Source organism: Littorina saxatilis, linkage group LG9, assembly GCF_037325665.1.
Source record: "Littorina saxatilis isolate snail1 linkage group LG9, US_GU_Lsax_2.0, whole genome shotgun sequence".
In the NCBI taxonomy this organism is placed as follows: Eukaryota; Metazoa; Mollusca; class Gastropoda; order Littorinimorpha; family Littorinidae; genus Littorina; species Littorina saxatilis.
This window is the reverse complement of record NC_090253.1, coordinates 15,177,793-15,196,392: the sequence shown is the minus strand read 5'-3', so window position 1 is coordinate 15,196,392 and position 18,600 is coordinate 15,177,793. Positions and strand designations below refer to the sequence as shown.

The following is an 18,600-nucleotide window of genomic DNA, read 5'->3' as shown; positions in this document are numbered from 1 at the left end:
AAACCAAAAATCCAGACGAGGGTACGCCTTTGTCTTATGTGTGGAAACAACCAGACGAATCCAGTCTTGAAGCCATGCAGTACCGACGGTACGCATCATAACACAAATTGAGTGCGTCCTGGAACATGCAGCTCCTTTCGGGTTTGGTGCGTCGCGGGGCCCCCCTTTAAGAATTTCTAGTACGTGTTTTCGGTTCCTAGTGCGTCTAGGACGCAGGGGCACACAGTTTGGGGAGCCCTGGATTCACTGAGAAAAGCAATTATATGTCAAAGTTTTAATACCGGATAGATAGTCAACTGAATTTGTTCACTCACCGATTTGATTATTGCAACCACGACAGCCAAGATAAGCGTTTCTTTGTTCAACAGGTGTGTTGTCACAGTGACGTAAGACAACGTTTTGTGCAGGGGGTAAGCTCACGCGTGTAAGCTATGGGAAGCCGTTTGGCTCAAAACAGGCAACAATTATCAAGTTTGCTATTAATATTTGTTGCGGCCACAATAACTGTTGCCGGCACGCACTAAGGTACCCGCAATAAATACTTTCATTGGTAAAATGTAAGAACAGTGTCAGAAACACGAGGAACCTGTTGCTAAGTACCAGACTTTACAGACTGAGAAAAACGTGGCAATGTGTGATGCAAAAATCCCGATGAAAAGATAAAAGTTTGACTTTTAAGTTCGATTCATTCCATAAACTTCATTTGCACGTTCAAGGGACATAACCAATTGACGGACTGTGGATGGACAGAGTTAATTTGTGACACTGTTCTTGAATTTTAACCGTCCATTTCGTTCGCACGTAAATTAGAGTGGGTTTTTTTTTTTTAGCAGAGGCTTTTATCTGCGGGAGGCAAATGTCCTCCATTGTAATAACTTCGCTTGCCCCAAAAGGTAGTTGTCATGTGGTGAGGTGAATCCAACATTTGGCCTCGGAATATTTATGAAAAGCAAACGTCAAACAGCAGGTCCATTGAACATTTTAATCGGGTGGTAAGTTGTCTATTGTAAATAAAAATTAAAAATAAAAATAAATAAAATAGCATGAAGCAATTCAAGTTTATTATGTTTTGAATGGTGAGCAGTGTCTGATTTGTTCTAGTAACAGTCAAAGCAGCTTTTGTTGTCTAATCGGCGCTGGCGAGCCGCCGCTTCAGTAAACCGAAATGCCTTTGTTCTTTTTACTGCTGTAGGGATGACAAATGTGTAATAACTTACTTGTGCAAAAACAAGGCACACAAAACCAAAAATCGCGTTGAAAAAAATTAATACACTAAGTTAATCTGTTGGCCTTACAGAATGCAACTAAACAGACGTGGTGTGCGTTCTGCGAAAAAAATGCTGGTACAAAACGAAATCGATAGCTAAACATAGCTTCCACTCAAAACTGTTGAAAAACCACACTGGGCGACGCCATGCCCCAAACCTGTTCTGACAGTGCGCGATCTGCCTGGCATGCACGTAAGTACACGTATTAAACATTGCTCCATGAAATGATTTGTTAAAAGTTGAGTTTACGAGACAGGTGCTAGACTGACATTGTTAAATATACATAATTTTACAATTCAAGCATACTCGTAATTATATTCGTGCTGGTGGAGGTTGCTTTATGTTTACGAGACAATTATTATGTTGGTGTCAGACAGAGATTGTTAACACGTGTAAAGGATCAGCTTAATATAATGTTGGTGGTAAATAGATGTTTTAAACATATGTAGTACTCGTCCGAGATGTTGATATTTGGGATTAGTCCAAGTGGAAGGAAGATCGTATCTCATATATAACCTTGACAGATCTGAGATAGTGAACATAACTGTTTTCTCTCGGATTAAAGGACCAGTTTGCTTTTACCGTTAGCTGTAGGCTATACTGTTATCGCCCCTCCAAATATCAACACTTCCCTGGTTTGGATTCCCTTTGTCATTATCCGCGGTAAACTTCTTCTTCTTCGTTCATGGGCTGAAACTCTCACGTTCACTCATAATTTTGCACGAGTGGGTGATTATCCGCGGTTAACAGAATCGAAGGTATGACAGCGTCGAAAGAAGTTATTGATCGCAATGCGCGCTATTGAGCGCGGGGGACATGCTAGGCGAGTTGAAACGCGAAACATGTTCAGTTTGCTGTGTTACTGCGTTAGATTCGTTTTGCTGCGTTATTGTGTTGTGTTTAGTTTTGCTGTGTTACTGCGTTAGATTAGTTTTGCTGCGTCACTGTGTTGTGTTTAGTTTTGCTGTGTTACTGCGTTATATTAGTTTTGCTGCGTTACTGTGTTGTGTTAGTTTTGCTGTGTTACTGCGTTAGATTAGTTTTGCTGCGTCACTGTGTTGTGTTTAGTTTTGCTGTGTTACTGCGTTATATTAGTTTTGCTGCGTTATTGTGTTGTGTTAGTTTTGCTGTGTTACTGCGTTAGATTAGTTTTGCTGCGTTATTGTGTTGTGTTAGTTTTGCTGTGTTACTGCGTTAGATTAGTTTTGCTGCGTCACTGTGTTGTGTTTAGTTTTGCTGTGTTACTGCGTTAGATTAGTTTTGCTGCGTCACTGTGTTGTGTTTAGTTTTGCTGTGTTACTGCGTTATATTAGTTTTGCTGCGTTACTGTGTTGTGTTAGTTTTGCTGTTTTACTGCGTTTGATTAGTTTTGCTGCGTCACTGTGTTGTGTTAGTTTTGCTGTGTTACTGCGTTAGATTAGTTTTGCTGCGTTACTGTGTTGTGTTAGTTTTGCTGTGTTACTGCGTTAGATTAGTTTTGCTGCGTTACTGTGTTGTGTTAGTTTTGCTGTTTTACTGCGTTTGATTAGTTTTGCTGCGTCACTGTGTTGTGTTAGTTTTGCTGTTTTACTGCGTTTGATTAGTTTTGCTGCGTTACTGTGTTGTGTTTAGTTTTGCTGTGTTACTGCGTTATATTAGTTTTGCTGCGTTACTGTGTTGTGTTAGTTTTGCTGTGTTACTGCGTTATATTAGTTTTGCTGCGTTATTGTGTTGTGTTAGTTTTGCTGTTTTACTGCGTTTGATTAGTTTTGCTGCGTCACTCGACTCACTGTGTTGTGTTAGTGTTGCTGTGTTACTGCGTTAGATTAGTTTTGGTGCGTTACTGCATATGGTCAGTTTTGCAATGTTATTGGATTTGGTCAGTTTTGCTATGTTAGTGCCATTTGTTCGTGTTGCTGTGTTACTGCGTTGGGTTAGTTTTGCTTTGTTACTGCCTTGGGTTGGTTTCGCCGTGTTACTGCATTAAGTTAGTTTTCTTGGTTATTACATAAGGTTAGATTTGTTATGTTACTGCATCAGGTCAGTTTGGCTGTGTGACTGCATCAGATCAGTTTGGCTGTGTGACTGCATTAGGTCAGTTTGGCTGTGTGACGTACTGCATTAGGTCAGTTTGGCTGTGTGACTGCGTTAGGTCAGTTTGGCTGTGTGACTGGTCAGTTTGGCTGTGTTACTGAAATAGGTCAGTTTGGCTGTGTGACTGCAATACGGCAGTTTGGCTGTGTGACTGCATTAGGTCAGTTTGGCTGTGTTACTGCAATAGGTCAGTTTGGCTGGTTTTTTTCTGCGTTGGGTTAGTTTTGCTTTGTTACTGCCTTGGGTTAGTTTTGCCGTGTTACTGCATTAAGTTAGTTTTGCTGTGTGATTGTATTATGTTAGTTGTACTGTGTCACTGCATTCGGTTAGTTTTCTTGGTTATTACATTAGGTTAGATTTGCTATGTCACTGTATTATGTTAGTTTTGCTGTGTTACAGCATATGGTTAGTTTGGCTGTGTTACTGCATTGTGTTAGTTTTACTGTGTTATTGCATAATGTTAGTTTTGCTAGTTTTCTGCAACTGCAATAGGTCAGTTTTGCGGGGATACTACATGAGGTTAGTTATGCTGTGCTACTACAGTACATTATGTTAGTTTTGCTGTGTTACTATAGTACATTATGTTAGTTTTGCTGTGTTACTATAGTACATTATGTTAGTTTTGCTGTGTTACTATAGTACATTATGTTAGTTTTGCTGTGTTACTATAGTACATTATGTTAGTTATGCTGTGCTACTACAGTACATTATGTTAGTTTTGCTGTGTTACTGCATTTCGTTAGTTTTACTCTTGTACTGCAGTCGGTCAGTTTGACTGTGTTATTTTGCATTGGACGCCTATTATGACTCAGTGAGAAGGCCATACAAATCACTGTAAAACGCTCAAAATAACACAATAATCGCTTATATACCAGCCTTTTTGTTTTGCAGACACAACATGGCTAACACCTCCGCCGACTACGAATGCCCGGTGTGCAACGAAGACTTTAAAAAACCCAAGATCCTGGACTGCAACCATCTGGTGTGTCGGGGCTGCGTACTCAAGTGGCTGCAGAAAAATGGGGGACAGGCAGGCTGCCCCCTTTGCAGAGCGCCGATTCTGCCTCCCTCCGATCTAGTGGGTCAAGACAGACTGACCACTATGGTGGACTCTCTGCCTACAGATCTGGCCACTCTGGCCTTAGTGGACAGCCACCAAGTTCTTACCGGACCGCACGTGTGTGCCACGTGCAAGAACAACGTCAGGGCTACGTCATACTGCTTTGAATGCGAGGTGAGTTGAGTTGAGTTGGGTTTGAGTTCAGTTCAGTTCAGTTCAGTTCAGTTGAACTGAGTTGATTTGAGTTGAGTTGAGTTGAGTTGAGGTGAGGTGAGCTGAGGTGAGCTGAGCTGAGCTGAGCTGAGCTGAGCTGAGCTGAGCTGAGCTGAGCTGAACTGAACTGAACTGAACTGAGCTGAACTGAACTGAACTGAACTGAATGTATTTTGTGTGTGTGAGGAATACAGAGTAAAAATGCCTTTGTTGTTGTTTTTCTCCCGGTCCTTGAATAATAAGAACAACTCAAGTTTGAATGCATTGATTGTAGTCAACCAGACAAAATCCCCAGTGTATCGCACATGGAAGTCAGGGATGGCCAAATCTCAAAATGTTTACTCGCCAGCCGGGCGAGTTACGTGAAGAAAGTCACTAGCCCGGCAGAAATGTCACTGGCCCTGTACATGTACCACAGTTGATCTGCAGTGTTTAGGCCAACAAAAAAAAATAGGTCTGTTTACGGTAACATAGGCCCAAAAAATAGGGTCGGTAGGTCGGGATTTTTTTTTCCTTTTTTTTTCTCTTAAAAACCATATTTTTACGTTATTTTGCCCAAAAAACAAGATTTTTTTTTTATTTTTTTTTCCCCCAAATGCCAAAAAAAAGTCTAGGGTCGCGCGAAAAAAATAGGGTCGGTCGGGTTACCGTAAACAGACCTATTTTTTTTGTTGGCCTTATATGGTTTTGAAACTCTATGTTACAGCCAAAAGTGTTGCATCTGACCAGAATTTGTAGGCCAGCCGGGCGAGTTTCCAGGCTGTTTCTACTAGCCCAGCGGATTTTTTACTCGCCCCTGGCGATCGGGCGGACGATATGTTGGTTTAGGGTAACGTGACCAAAAAAGATAGGGTCGGTAGGTCGGCTTTTTTAATTTTTTAATTTTTTTTTTTAATTTAGTCGATTTTAAAGGAGGTTACTTTCCTTAGTCTCGGTATGGTTGTTGTTGAGAAATGACAAAAAAAAGTTATAGGGTCGGCGGGAAAAAATAGGGTTGGTCGGGTTACCCTAAACCAACATATATTTTTGTTTGGCCTTAGGTGAAACTGTGCAAGACGTGCGTCAGCTATCACCAAAAGTTCCCAGCCTTGAAACAGCACACCCTGGAACACCTGGGCAAGTTGACTCCTCAAACCCTCGCTGCCAACCGACATGCCACGTGTGGCAAGCACGCCAAGCGAGCCACTGAAGCCTACTGTCCTGTCCACGAAGAGCTCATGTGCACGTTGTGCGCGACAACCGACCATCGGGGCTGTGCAGAGGTCAAGGTCATCGCCAAGGTGGCGTCAGAGAAGAGGTCAGAGCTCCAACAACAAGCACAAAGGCTGAAGGAGAAAGAGGCAACAATCTCCAAACAGGTTGGGCTTGATTTCGATTTTGGAGGGGCTCCTATTGTCTCGACTCCCTTCCACACCCGCTCGCGCTCACAAGCACGCCCAACGACAGGAGCACGCACGTACGCACGCACGAATGCATGCACACGCGCATGTAGCCTACATACACACACTCACGCAGAGAGAAAAAGAGAGAGAGAGTTAAAACACAAACAGAGAGAGAGATAGAGAGAGAGAGACGTAAGACGTAAGACATTTTTTTGATTAAACACACAAGGTTCATTTCAACGGGGTGTGGGGAGGGGGGGTCAGTAATACATGCCGTGTGATTGTATTTATGGACAATCACCCGGTTTTATCTCTTTCTCTCTAACATATATATATATATACTTACACGAACGCACGCACGCTCTCACTCTCTCTCTCACTCTCTCACTCTCTTTCTCTTAAACCAAAAGACATATCCAGCGCATGAATTAACAATATATATGGATAGGTGCAACGACAAACAAGTTTACAGTGCTAACATACATTATCGGCTTTCAATCATGCTCTATCGTTCCACGGCACAAACACTCTCTCTCTCTCTCTCTCTCTCTCTCTCTCTCTCTCTCTCTCTCTCTCTCTCTCTCTCTCTCTCTTTCTCTCTCTCTCTCTTTCTCTCTTTCTCTCTCTCTCTCTCTCTCTCTCTCTCTCTCTCTCTCTCTCTCTCTCTCTCTCTCTCTCTCTCTCTCTCTCTTTCTAACATACAAACATTTCCAGCGCAAAAATCAACAATTTGAATAGGTACAACACAAGTGTACTACACCAGCATACATTATTTGCAATCAAACCTGCTCTAACATTCCACGGCACAAACTATGTATAACACATCGCCGTCTCGTTCACCTGTTCCACATTGGGTAACTAGTCCAAAAGACTTTTTCTTTTTTGAAAAACACGATATAAGAATCTGGCCACATGCATCACTGAATCCCTTTTATCTACAGACATAACACGTATAATACTGTTTGCATCTTCACTCTGGTTTTTTTTCTCTTAATAATTTGACATCAAGTCTATAATCACAATATCCTTTGCATACAAACAATACATGTTTCTCGTCTTCCACGTCCTCTCTGCATACAGGGCAAATCAAAAGGCCCGGTACAACGTCAGTTCGATAGCGGCATTTGTGAGTGTTTATGGGTGAAATACCAAATCGAAATTGTATGTATGCATCTCGAAAACAGCGGAGCTGAATATGGTCTATATACACTTCAGCGCGATTTTCCTGTTTAAAGAGCGAATAAAATTCAAATCGCTTCGAGTTCATGATGCTGTCGTGCCAGTCTTGCTGGAAGCAATCAAACAATCGTTGTCTGAATACTGCTATCAATCGAATCAAATCGCCCACACCTTGTTGGAGCCAGACATCTCCAAAGCCGTACATGCATAACATTTCTTTCAAATAATGGGACCATGTTTTCTTGCCATATAACCCTGTAAATGTTTCATCATGTCATATGCTTTCCTTGGGAGTCTTTCGCTTGGCAAATGTAACACTCTCAGCCAATACTTAATACAGCGAACCGACGAAGTGACATAAAGTGGGTAGCGGCCTAAGTCACCATATACCATCTTGTTTGGTGTTTGTCGTCCTACACACAAAAACTTCTTGCATGTGTGACGGGATTGCCGTCAACACGATAAAGTTTGCAGCAGCAAAGGCAGTCCAGAATAGAATCTGGATTGTCATTGCAAATGCCAGCTTTTCCCTGTATGTCATAGTGCATGAGAATGATGTAGTTAGGAGTTCCGTAAGGAATGAGTTGTAGTTTCGATATATTGGCAATGGCCGCCATGTTTGTTTACTCAGCAAGTTAGATGCTGGGAACAAGACGAAAAGTTAACAAACCTGTTATTGTAGCGTTAGTTGAATAGTTGAACGTTTGAAACAGTAGAAGAAGTTATAATAAAGATGTTACCGGGTCATTAGAGCCCGTTTTAATGCTCGGTAGGAGACACGATCGGCTTAGTCTATCGATCAACGGTCTGACGACCGGAGCAGACGAAATGTTGATATAACGGGCGATTGAAGCTCTTTTGAATAGAATAATATTGTAAAGTAAACGAATATTTTGAGATGTTAAGGAAACGATGTCTGGGGACATTGTGATCGTAAGGGAAAGAGGGATAAAGAGTCGCTTGACCGTTTTGGTAAATAAACTTGCTTGAAATTATATGTGTGGACTCCCTTTGTGTTTGATCGATGTTCAAGTTGGTTGAGTTCCTGTTCAGTTTATTGAATTAATTGTTGACCAGTCAAGCCGGAATCTTAGGAAAAGCAAAGAGTTAGCAGTAGATTAGGGTTAGATTTGCATTGCACTAGGAATTTATAGGGTAAAACACAACGCGAGGTAACATCTCACAAAAGATAACAACAATTGCATGCATTAGTCTACAACGCTGGGCAGAGAGAAACATAATATATATAGGTAAATTTATCTCTCTCTGTTCCTCTTTACAACTTTTACTAGTTCTCGCCGGCAAATTAGCTTAGAAATAACAACATAGAGTAAGCTGTAGAATTAGGAGAACTGCCACAGATGGCGCCGTGACCATTGGATAGAATTTTGACTGGTCAAAAAGGGTCGGAATTGGACCAAGAACGAAATTTTAGAACAAATTTTTTTTTCTCTTAGGTCTTTTTTAGGTAGAATAGTTGAAATTGTTGTTACATTGAAAGAAATAAGGAACCCAATATAACTTGAATGTCGGTCAAACGGAGGGAGTGAAATGTGTTAAATGATTATGATGTGATGTGTTGAACATGGATGTGTTAATTTGTTACTAATTAAGAAATAAGGGAAGTAAGAAAAGAAGTCTTATTAGGGTGTGTAGGGATACGATAAATCTAGGTCTAGGATTTCCTCCCTTTTCAAGTTCAACGGCTGAAGAAACAGACAGAAAAAAAGGTAGGAACATTTTGGATCTAAAATAGTATTAGATCGTATGATGACGTATTGTGATTAGCGGAAACAATGGCTACAAGGTTGACAACAACCGGACTCTGCGTCAGAGAATAGTCAATAAGAACATGCATGATTTGTTAAAAAAAAAAAAGAGACATGTTAAAAATAAAAATGGACCGGTCGTTTTGTTGATTTTTGAACTAAAAGTAAATACGTAAACGTGTTGATCAGGGTTTGGTGTTCTAACAAAGAGACATAGACGGTAAAGATATATATACGTTTGGAGTATCGTAGTTAACATTTAGAATCTAGGTCTAGTTGTGAAAAAAAAACCAATGGGCGTGATATCATTCGTCACCAACGCTCTGAGCAGCGCAGCGAAAGCCATGACTCCTAGTTTCTCAAGGGATGATAACAAACGAGAAACTATAAGAAGAGAAAACGTCGACGTACCTTGGGAGAAGAAACCTGAAAGTAACACATAATTATAGTCCGCTCGAATCGCGAGCACAAAGAACGCCGGTAGCAAATCTGAAAGGCCTCTTCCAAGACAACTCATTTGAACCAGAGAATGACTATGCAGCCAGACTGAACCGTTCGTTCGAAAACGAGGCAAGGAAAAATCCGACCAATGAAGGGAGGGGTCTGTATTTAGATGAGGAGTTTCCCAATCTTCCTGATCGAAGAGAAAGACGTAATGTACGAACATTCACAGAAGTCGAAAGCGCCATAGAAAGAGAAAGAAATAGGTCATTTGAGAGAGAGATGGGTGGTCGGAACGATCGAGGAAGGGAATCTAGCAGGGGACGGGGAATAACCGAGGAAAGCCCTTACAGAGGAGGAAAGTCAGGACAGCGTAGACGACAGACAGACGCTGACAAGTTCGACGGGAGTGCAAACGTAGATCAGTAAGTTCGAAAGAGTGGCTAAATGGAATGGTTGGTCATATGAAGAAAAGGGGATACAACTGAGAATGTGTTTGAAGGGAAAAGCAGATTCTATAGTGGATAGAGTGTTGAAGGGGATGGACGGGGAAGACTACGAGTCATTGGAAAGGGTACTAACTAAATGTCTCACGCCGGTAGGGGCGATTAACATGTACAGGAATGAGTTCAAGAATAGAAGAAAAAGACGAACAGAAGACGTACAAGAGTTCGGACGGTCTATTCAAGAACTTGCCGAAAAAGCGTACCCTGAAGACTATAGCACAGGACTAGAAGGGATCCTAATAGACAAGTTTATCGGGGGGCTAGATCACCCAGCCATGAAAGAACATGTCCTGTATGGGAAACCCAGAACACTTACCGAAGCTATTGAGCTAGCAGAAGAAACTGCGTCAGTACAAAGCTACGACAACGAGAAGGTGTTAACTAAACCAAGAGAGTGTGATGTATCAGTAAATCTGATAGAAGAAATGAAGAAACCAATAGACGGGAAGAGTCTGTCTGAGGAAGACAAGAGCATAACTAACCTGGAGTCTGTCCTGAACCAGTTAAAGAAAACTATGCAAACCTTCGACGAAAAGATGAAGGAAACACACGATAAAAGGGAACAAAAGATAAAGGGGACATGTTTTATCTGCGGGGACCCATCACATTATGCTAGAGAGTGCCCACAAAAAAAAGAGAGGCGAGCAAATGATAGGCCCTACTCAAACCAGAGAGCGAATGATGGGAAATACCAGAACAAAACGAATTTAAACTACTAGGGGCTGAGCGTGAGGCCGACAGCACAGCCCATCGGAGAGATGGAAAGACAACCATGAAAGATAGGCCTACTATCAGAATAAATTTAACAGCGGGCACCTGTTGGTTTGTTCCGGTTCAGATTGGAATGCAAAACATAGAACTGTTGTTGGATACTGGGTCGGGCGCCACGATTTTGTCTAATGAAGTATACGAAGAAATGGCAGCAAGAAAACCAAAGATCAAACCTTTGCATAACAAACTGACAACTGCCAACGGGGAGCCTCTTGAGCTGAAAGGGATTGGGAAATTTTCTGTTGGGATTAGCGGTCAGCGATACCGAATGAATATGATAGTGGGGGAGGTACAAGGAGTACAGGGCATTCTTGGAATGGATTTTCTCATGAAAAATAATGTGCAAGTAGATCTGTCATCGGGTGTGTTACATCTTCACTGTCGGGTTGTAGAGTTACAAAAGAAAACAACGTCGAGTTGCGCAAGAGTCAGAGTAGTGGAAAATGTTCAAATCCCGTCAGGTAGCGAAAAAATTGTGAAAGCAATTATAACCGGAGAATGGGAAGAAGGGAAAGGGGGCCTTGTAGAGTCAATGCATCACCTGAAAAAGAAACCAGGTCTAGAAATTCCAAGATCCATGGTGAAAGTGTCGGGGAGAGAAGTGTACATTCCTATAACTAATCTGTCAGATCATGAGTCCAACATTAGTACTGGGACGACTGTAGCGTCGATACAAGAGGTAGAAAGTATCGAGATAAGAAAAGAAAATGAACCGACAACAGGATTAGTAACCAAAGAAAAGGAAGATTTACCTGAGGCGTTAAAGGGTATTCTGGGAAGGGTGGATGGTAACGTGACTAACCCTACAAAACAAAAGATAGGAGATTTGGTGGAAGAGTTCAGAGACATCTTTTACGAAAACTCCGAAAAGCTAGGGCGTTCAGACAAGACAAAACATACCATAAACGTGAGTGAAAACAGACCCATAAAACTTTCCCCTAGAAGACCCCCCATAGCACAAAGAGAGGTCATAGAGGTTGAAGTGAAAAAGATGTTAGAAGCACAAATCATAGAACCTAGTGATAGCCCGTGGGCTGCGCCTGTGGTTTTAGTCAAAAAGAAGGATGAAAGTGTTCGATTCTGTGTAGACTTTCGCAAATTGAACTCCGTGACCAAAAAGGATGCTTATCCTTTACCACGCATTGATGAATCCTTAGATTTGCTAGGGGGATCAAAATGGTTTTCTACGTTGGATTTAGCTCAGGGCTACTTTCAGGTAGAAATGGAGGAAAAGGACAAAGAGAAAACTGCATTTAACACGCACGTGGGACATTACCAGTTTAGGGTTCTACCCTTCGGGTTGTGTAACAGTTGTTCCACCTTTCAAAGGCTCATGGAGTTAACGTTGAAAGGGTTGGGTTTTGACAGAGTGTTAGTGTACGTGGACGATGTTATTGTCATGGGGAAGACAGAAGAAAACGCATTAGAAAACCTGAGAAAAGTGTTCCAGAGATTCAGTGAGGCTAACCTTAAGCTTAAGGCAGCAAAGTGTAACCTGTTTCAAAAAGAGGTAACGTTTCTGGGACATGTAGTTTCCGAACACGGTATAAAATGCGACCCAAAGAAAATTGAGGCAGTGAAAACATGGCCAGCGCCAGAAAATGTCACAGAAGTCAGAAGCTTCCTAGGATTAGCATCCTATTACCGAAAGTTCATACCCAATTTTGCTGAAAAAGCAGCACCACTGACCAACCTTACCAAGAAGGGCCAGCCGTATGTTTGGGATGAAAGATGTAATGAGTCATTCGAGAAGCTTAAGGAAGATTTTATTTCCTCATCAGTGTTAGCTTACCCAAGAAGAGAAGGCATGTTTGTGTTGGATACGGATGCTTCCGGTCATTCCGTGGGGGCTGTGTTGAGTCAGGTTCAAGATGGGGAAGAAAGGGTGATAGCGTACGCTAGTAGAACCTTATGTCCAAGCAGACAAAGATACTGTGTAACTTACAGGGAGTTGTACGCCGTAGTTACATTTGTTAAACATTTCCGTCACTATTTGTGGGGGAAGAAGTTTCTCATCAGAACTGATCATAGTTCACTCAAGTGGTTGCAAAATTTTAAGAACCCAGAAGGGATGGTGGCGAGATGGATGGCTGTTCTGGGTGCTTACGATTTTGAGATAGAGTACAGAAAAGGGATTTTACATGGAAATTCCGATGCGCTATCAAGAAAACCACATCGAAAATGTAAACGGGACAATTGCCAAGAATGTCAAGAAAGTGAACTGAAAGTTTGAGTGTTAACTAGAGCACGGACCGGTGATCAGAGAAAACAGATGGAAAAACCTAACCAGGAAACAGAAGGAAACAGGGATCAGAAGGAGGGAATGTTGACACGTGCAAAGGCTAGAGCGAAAGTTATAGAACAAACCGGGGAAGGGGAAATTATAGTGGCTCAGAGTGAATCTGCCCGATCTTATGATGGGGATGTTGCTGTAGTGGAATCTGAATCGAGAAAGAATACGCCCCCTTTGCCACACCAAATGGTTACTCGGTCCCAAGGGAGGGAACAGGTAGCAGACTCGGGGGGAAATAATAATGTTCAGAGTGAATCTGTCTCATCCGATGATGAAGATGAGGATGCATATATGTTTTAGCCTTGAGTGAATTCAGTCTACCTGAAGAGTACTTTGTAGATGCGGAAGGGTCCCATAATGCTAGCTATGGGGATGCCAACTTTGATCTACGTGAAGACGTTAACCAGGAGACCTGCTCGGGGAGTGAGGTAACTAACGTTGAGGTATCTAGTGCTGTGGAGCATAGATCGGTGGTTAACATTTCTGAGTCAGTTAGCTCCAGGGCGCCACAGGATGGAATGGATGCTAATGACGAACCTAATAACCCTGCAAATGAATCTGATCAAAACTGGGTTGGGGGGGTGGACAAAACAGGATCTAAAAAATTGGCAAAATGAAGATCCAATGACTAGAGTATTCAAAGAACTAAAGAAGAGGGGAGAAAAGCCCAACAAGGGAGAGATGTCACAATACAGTCACGGTATAAAAACGCTCATGAGTCACTGGGATGACGCTATGGCAATCCGTTTGTAAAGAAATTACATTTTTTCCTGTTGATCTAAATAATGAATTATTTAACTAAATGATGCATTATATAGCTAAATAATGCATTATTTAGCTAAATAATTCATTATTTACACAAAAGTAAAAAGTGTGATTGTTGTAATTAAATAAATCTTTTATTTGCTAAACAATTCATTATTTAATAAAAAAAAATCCATTATTTACTATATAATCGTACTATATAATCGTACTCTGAAAAATATCCATCGTAAGTGATATGTAAGCGCTGTTTCACATTGTTCACAGTTTCTGATTGTTTAAAAACAGATATGAGTATACCTCAGAAAGTTCAAAATTAACGTGCGCGTTGAAATACACAAATGGACGTTTTTCAATTCTGTGTCGTCATTTAACAGATCAAAACCGCGATGGACAAATTCAAGGTCATGCGCAGCAAGGTCAACGATGTCCACGATGACCTCGAGCAAACGTTGAACGAGCAATGTCAGACGGCCTTCAACCTCATACAGTCCAAAGAAGAGGAAACACTGACATTATTGGCTGACGTTGAAAAAGTCCGGGCAGCGATGACGTCACATTCGCGGACGATAGATCACGTGGTGACATCAGCACCCGATGACGCACTTCTGCAGATGTCCAAGCAGCTGACATCACGTCTCACTGACCTTGAAACTGACGTAGGAGAGGCCATGCAATCAGTACATGTTGGCGATCTCGTTCTTGACAGCAAACTACTGGCCGCACTGAAATCTGATTTGTGTGCACTGGGTAATTTTTTTCCCCCTCTTGTTCCTCACTGCTTGAATTCTGTCACCTTTTATAGCTGGGTTTTTGTCAGCGAAAATGAGGGCGACAAAAGAAAACTGAGTATGATGGTCGGTTGTTTATTTCAGTGTTTTTTTCTTCTCTCTGGTTCGGTTTGGCGTAACTGTCACTTGGTGTCGATTATAATAATATGTAGAGGGCTCACTTCCCTTAACGGTATAGAGACAAAATGTTGCTGCCTGGCATCTGCCTCGCGAGCCTGCGAAAAATGTCCCTCGTTCTTATCGCTGCGATGCCCGCAGAACCCCTCCGCGCGGTGGTGCTCCTAGACTCCTCGAACGAAGGCTGTTGATTATTTCTTTGATCTGTTATACGCTATTCATCATGCATGAATTAATGTAATCGTGACTGTGTGAGAATTTCTTTCTTTCTTTCTTTCTTTCTTCTTTCAATATGTCTTTCTTTCTTTCTTTCTTTCTTTTTTACTTTCTTTTTTTTTTCCTTTTTTTTACATTTAGTCAAGTTTTGACTAAATGTTTTAACATAGAGGGGGAATCGAGACGAGGGTCATGGTGTATGTGTGTGTGTGTGTGTGTGTGTGTGTGTGTGTGTGTGTCTGTCTGTCTGTGTGTGTGTGTGTAGAGCGATTCAGACTAAACTACTTGACCGATCTTTATACAATTTGACATGAGAGTTCCTGGGAATGATATCCCCTGACACTGTTTTTCTTTTTTTCGATAAATGTCTTTGATGACGTCATATCCGGCTTTTTGTAAACGTTGAGGCGGCACTGTCACACCCTCATTTGTCAATCAAATTGATTGACATTTTGGCCAAGCAATCTTCGACGAAGGCCGGACTTCGGTATTGCATTTCAGTTTGGTGACTTAAAAATTAATTAATGACTTTGGTCATTAAAAATCTGAAAATTGTGAGAGAAAAAAAAATTATAAAACGATCCAAATTTACATTCATCTTATTCTTCATCAATTTCTGATTCCAAAAATATATAAATATGTTATATTTGGATTAAAAACAAGCTCTGAAAATTAAAAATATAAAAATTATGATCAAAATTAAATTTCCGAAATCGTTTTAAAAACTATTTCATCTTATTCCTTGTCGGTTTCTGATTCCAAAAACATATAGATATGATATGTTTGGATTAAAAACACGCTCAGAAAGTTAAAACGAAGAGAGGTACAGTAAAGCGTGCTATGAAGCACAGCGCAACTGCTACCGCACCAAACAGGCTCGTCACTTTCACTGCCTTTTGCACTAGCGGCGGACTACGTTCAGTTTCATTCTGTGAGTTCCACAGCTTGACTAAATGTAGTAATTTCGCCTTACGCGACTTGTTTTCTTTCTTTCTTTCCTATTTTCTTTCTTTCTTTCTTTCTTGTTTTGTTTAGTGAGGGTTTACCGTGTACTATAAATATAGTCAAGTTTGCTCCGATCGAAAGTGCATTGCAGCTTTAGCCCAATTAGACACTAGACCAGAATCAACAAACAAGAAAGGTAGGAACGTTTGTTATTGACATACCAATACATTCACAGATATTTCGACCCAACGGTCTTTTAACAAATATTCACACAGAATGAATCAATATATCTGTGAATGTATTGTTTTGTCAATAACACACGTTCCAACAACCTACCTTTCTTGGTTTTTTATTCTGAATTTTGGAACGTTGGCAGTCTCTTTGTTTTTGGATTTAGGCACTAGACCAGTTGTAACTTGCCACTTATGGTATTGTTTTTCCTCTCATTACCGTTTTTTTTTATTCGAATTATTAATTCCTCGTGCGTGCTCGCGCGTGAATGTGCATGCGTGAACATGTATGTGTGCGCGTCCTTGTGTTCGTGCGTGCGTTCCTGCATTTTCAGGACAAGCTATCCGCCTCGTTGTCTCAGGAGCAGCCCTGGCACAAATATTGCGAAATGGCGACAGGGTGAGACGGGGACAGGACTGGCACTGCAGCAACACGAATATTGTAAGTCAGCATTCCTTCTCTGGTTATATTAAACAAATTAATCTCTTTCTGTGTCTCTCTCTGTCTCTGTCACTGTCTCTCTGTCTCTCTGTCTCTCTGTCTCTCTGTCTCTCTCTCTCTCTCTCTCTCTGTCTCTCTGTCTCTCTACTAAGTAGTTTCAAAAGGCTAATTCAAGCATGTACGTAGGGCGTGAGTGTATGTGCGTATGTGTGAGTGCATGAGTGTGTCTAAACTCATGTAACTGAAAGTACACTAATAAGTGTACCTAAACGAGTGTGATTTCGCACATGCGATTTCATAACTATTAACTATGTCGTTCAACACCTCCAGACATTGTGTTAATTTTGTCCACGACCCCCCAAGTATTCTGCTGCTTTAACAGTGTGAAAACATCTGCATCCAAACACGCGTGTGTTTCTTCTTTGTGTGTGTTAATCTACGATTCAGACCCGTTTGCGGAGAGACTATGAATGCCTCTGCTTAAAGAAAGTGAAATCGTGTTGGCGTTGTGGGGATTTAATGTAGCGCATCGTTCATCCCTGTTCGAACTGTTCAATTTTATTTTATTATATTCTGTATGTGTATGAGTGCAGTGCTAGCAGGAACATTTATAATTGCTGTGCATCGAACGCTTATAACATTTCGCAGAATTTTTTTAAATCCTGATTTACTACTTCTCACTTGACTTTTCCCTTAAGTTAGCCAGTTACTGAAGTCGTAACTTGTTTGCTTCACTTTTTACTCTTTGTGAATTAATTTTTCTCCGTGTTTGTTTATTGATTTCATCTCTCAGATTTTTGGTTGTTGTTAATAATTTTGTTTATTATATTATGAATTTAAACGTGTCAAAACACACTCTCCAGGTTGGACATCTTAATGTCTATCATCTCGTTAACAAAGTGCCTGATATATGCGTGCTGCTAAACCAAAGCTCAAAGCCAGTTCATGTTTTTGGGATGAGCGAAACACGGCTCGACTCGAGAATTGCCGATAACTTGATTTACATTCCCCAATACTCTGTTTTGCGACGCGACAGCGCAAGGAAGAATCAGACAGGCATTGCAGTCTATATTCATGAATCAATTTCTGAATTTGCAACACGAAGAACTGATTTAGAGGACGACAATATTGAGTGCATTTGGATTGAAGTAAAAAACTGTAAATCCTCGCCTCTGCTCATAGGTTATATATATCGTAACCCTGCCGAAACGTCGATTTGGTCAGAATATTTCATTCAGATGATGGATAAAGTCAAATCACGCAATAAAGATATTGTATTGCTTGGAGATTTTAATATTAATCTGAATAAGCCTCAAACAGTATGGAATTCAACAACAACTTTATTAGGTCTTCATCAACTGGTTCTGAACCCAACAAGAATAACAGACACAACTGCAACTCTTATTGATCACATATATACTGATAATAAGAAGATTGTTTCTAATGTGTATGTGTCCAATTCCAGTATTAGCGATCATATGCCTATTTTTTGTTCGGTCTCTATGCGCTTGCCTAAATCAGGACCAAAAGGCCACACGACCATAGAATACAGAAGTGTTAGACATTTTGATGAGTCTGCATTTTTTCGTGATCTTAGTGAAGCTCCATTTCAGAGCGTTTTTAATTTCAGTCTTGCAGATGATGCTTTTGATCAATTGTATAGCATTTTAAGCACAATTATAGATAAACACGTGCCCCTGCGTCAGCATAGAGTAAAACATGCCAGACTTCCGCCTTGGTTAACATCAGATATTATAGAGGCGATGGCTCTGAGAGATTATTTCAAGGAAAATAAGATGACAGACGAATATAAACAGCAGAGGAATGAGGTGTTAAACCGTGTGAGACAATCCAAAACTGGTTACTTTGATAAATTAATTTCCGATAAGAAAGATACTGCAACAATTTGGCGGGCAGTAAATGAAATCCTTGATAAATCTAGGAAAAGGTCAACTGCTAATCTAACAAAACTATCTGCGGAAGAATTTAATAATCATTTTATATCTTTAGCGGATAAATTGAAGGCTTCTGTGGCAGAAACAAATTCTCGGGATAGAGATGACTGTTTTGAAAAATTGGACGAATTCTGTCAGCGGAACAGAATAAACAATGAAGCGTTTATCATTCCTCCGATTGCAGTTC

The 18,600-nt window shown here is 40.9% G+C and overlaps 2 protein-coding genes across 3 annotated transcripts in view; one reads left to right on the top strand and one right to left on the bottom strand.

The window, feature by feature from the left end:
- Positions 1-18,600, bottom strand: part of LOC138975379 (uncharacterized) — a 46,617-nt gene that overhangs the window by 16,984 nt on the left and 11,033 nt on the right. Inside the window, exon 1 of one of the 2 annotated variants that reach the window (XM_070348044.1) lies at positions 9,356-9,451. The exons of the other annotated variant lie outside the window; for it this stretch is intronic. Coding sequence (XP_070204145.1) covers positions 9,356-9,385 — 30 coding nt within the window. The 5' untranslated portion in view covers positions 9,386-9,451. Of the gene's footprint in view, positions 1-9,355; positions 9,452-18,600 lie in introns of those variants that run through there. 2 annotated transcript variants of the gene reach the window in all.
- Positions 1,396-18,600, top strand: part of LOC138975380 (transcription intermediary factor 1-beta-like) — a 24,041-nt gene continuing 6,836 nt past the window's right edge. Inside the window, exons 1-5 of the mRNA XM_070348045.1 lie at positions 1,396-1,460; positions 4,233-4,575; positions 5,655-5,972; positions 14,095-14,467; positions 16,352-16,458. Coding sequence (XP_070204146.1) covers positions 4,240-4,575; positions 5,655-5,972; positions 14,095-14,467; positions 16,352-16,458 — 1,134 coding nt within the window. The 5' untranslated portion in view covers positions 1,396-1,460; positions 4,233-4,239. The remainder of the gene's footprint in view (positions 1,461-4,232; positions 4,576-5,654; positions 5,973-14,094; positions 14,468-16,351; positions 16,459-18,600) is intronic.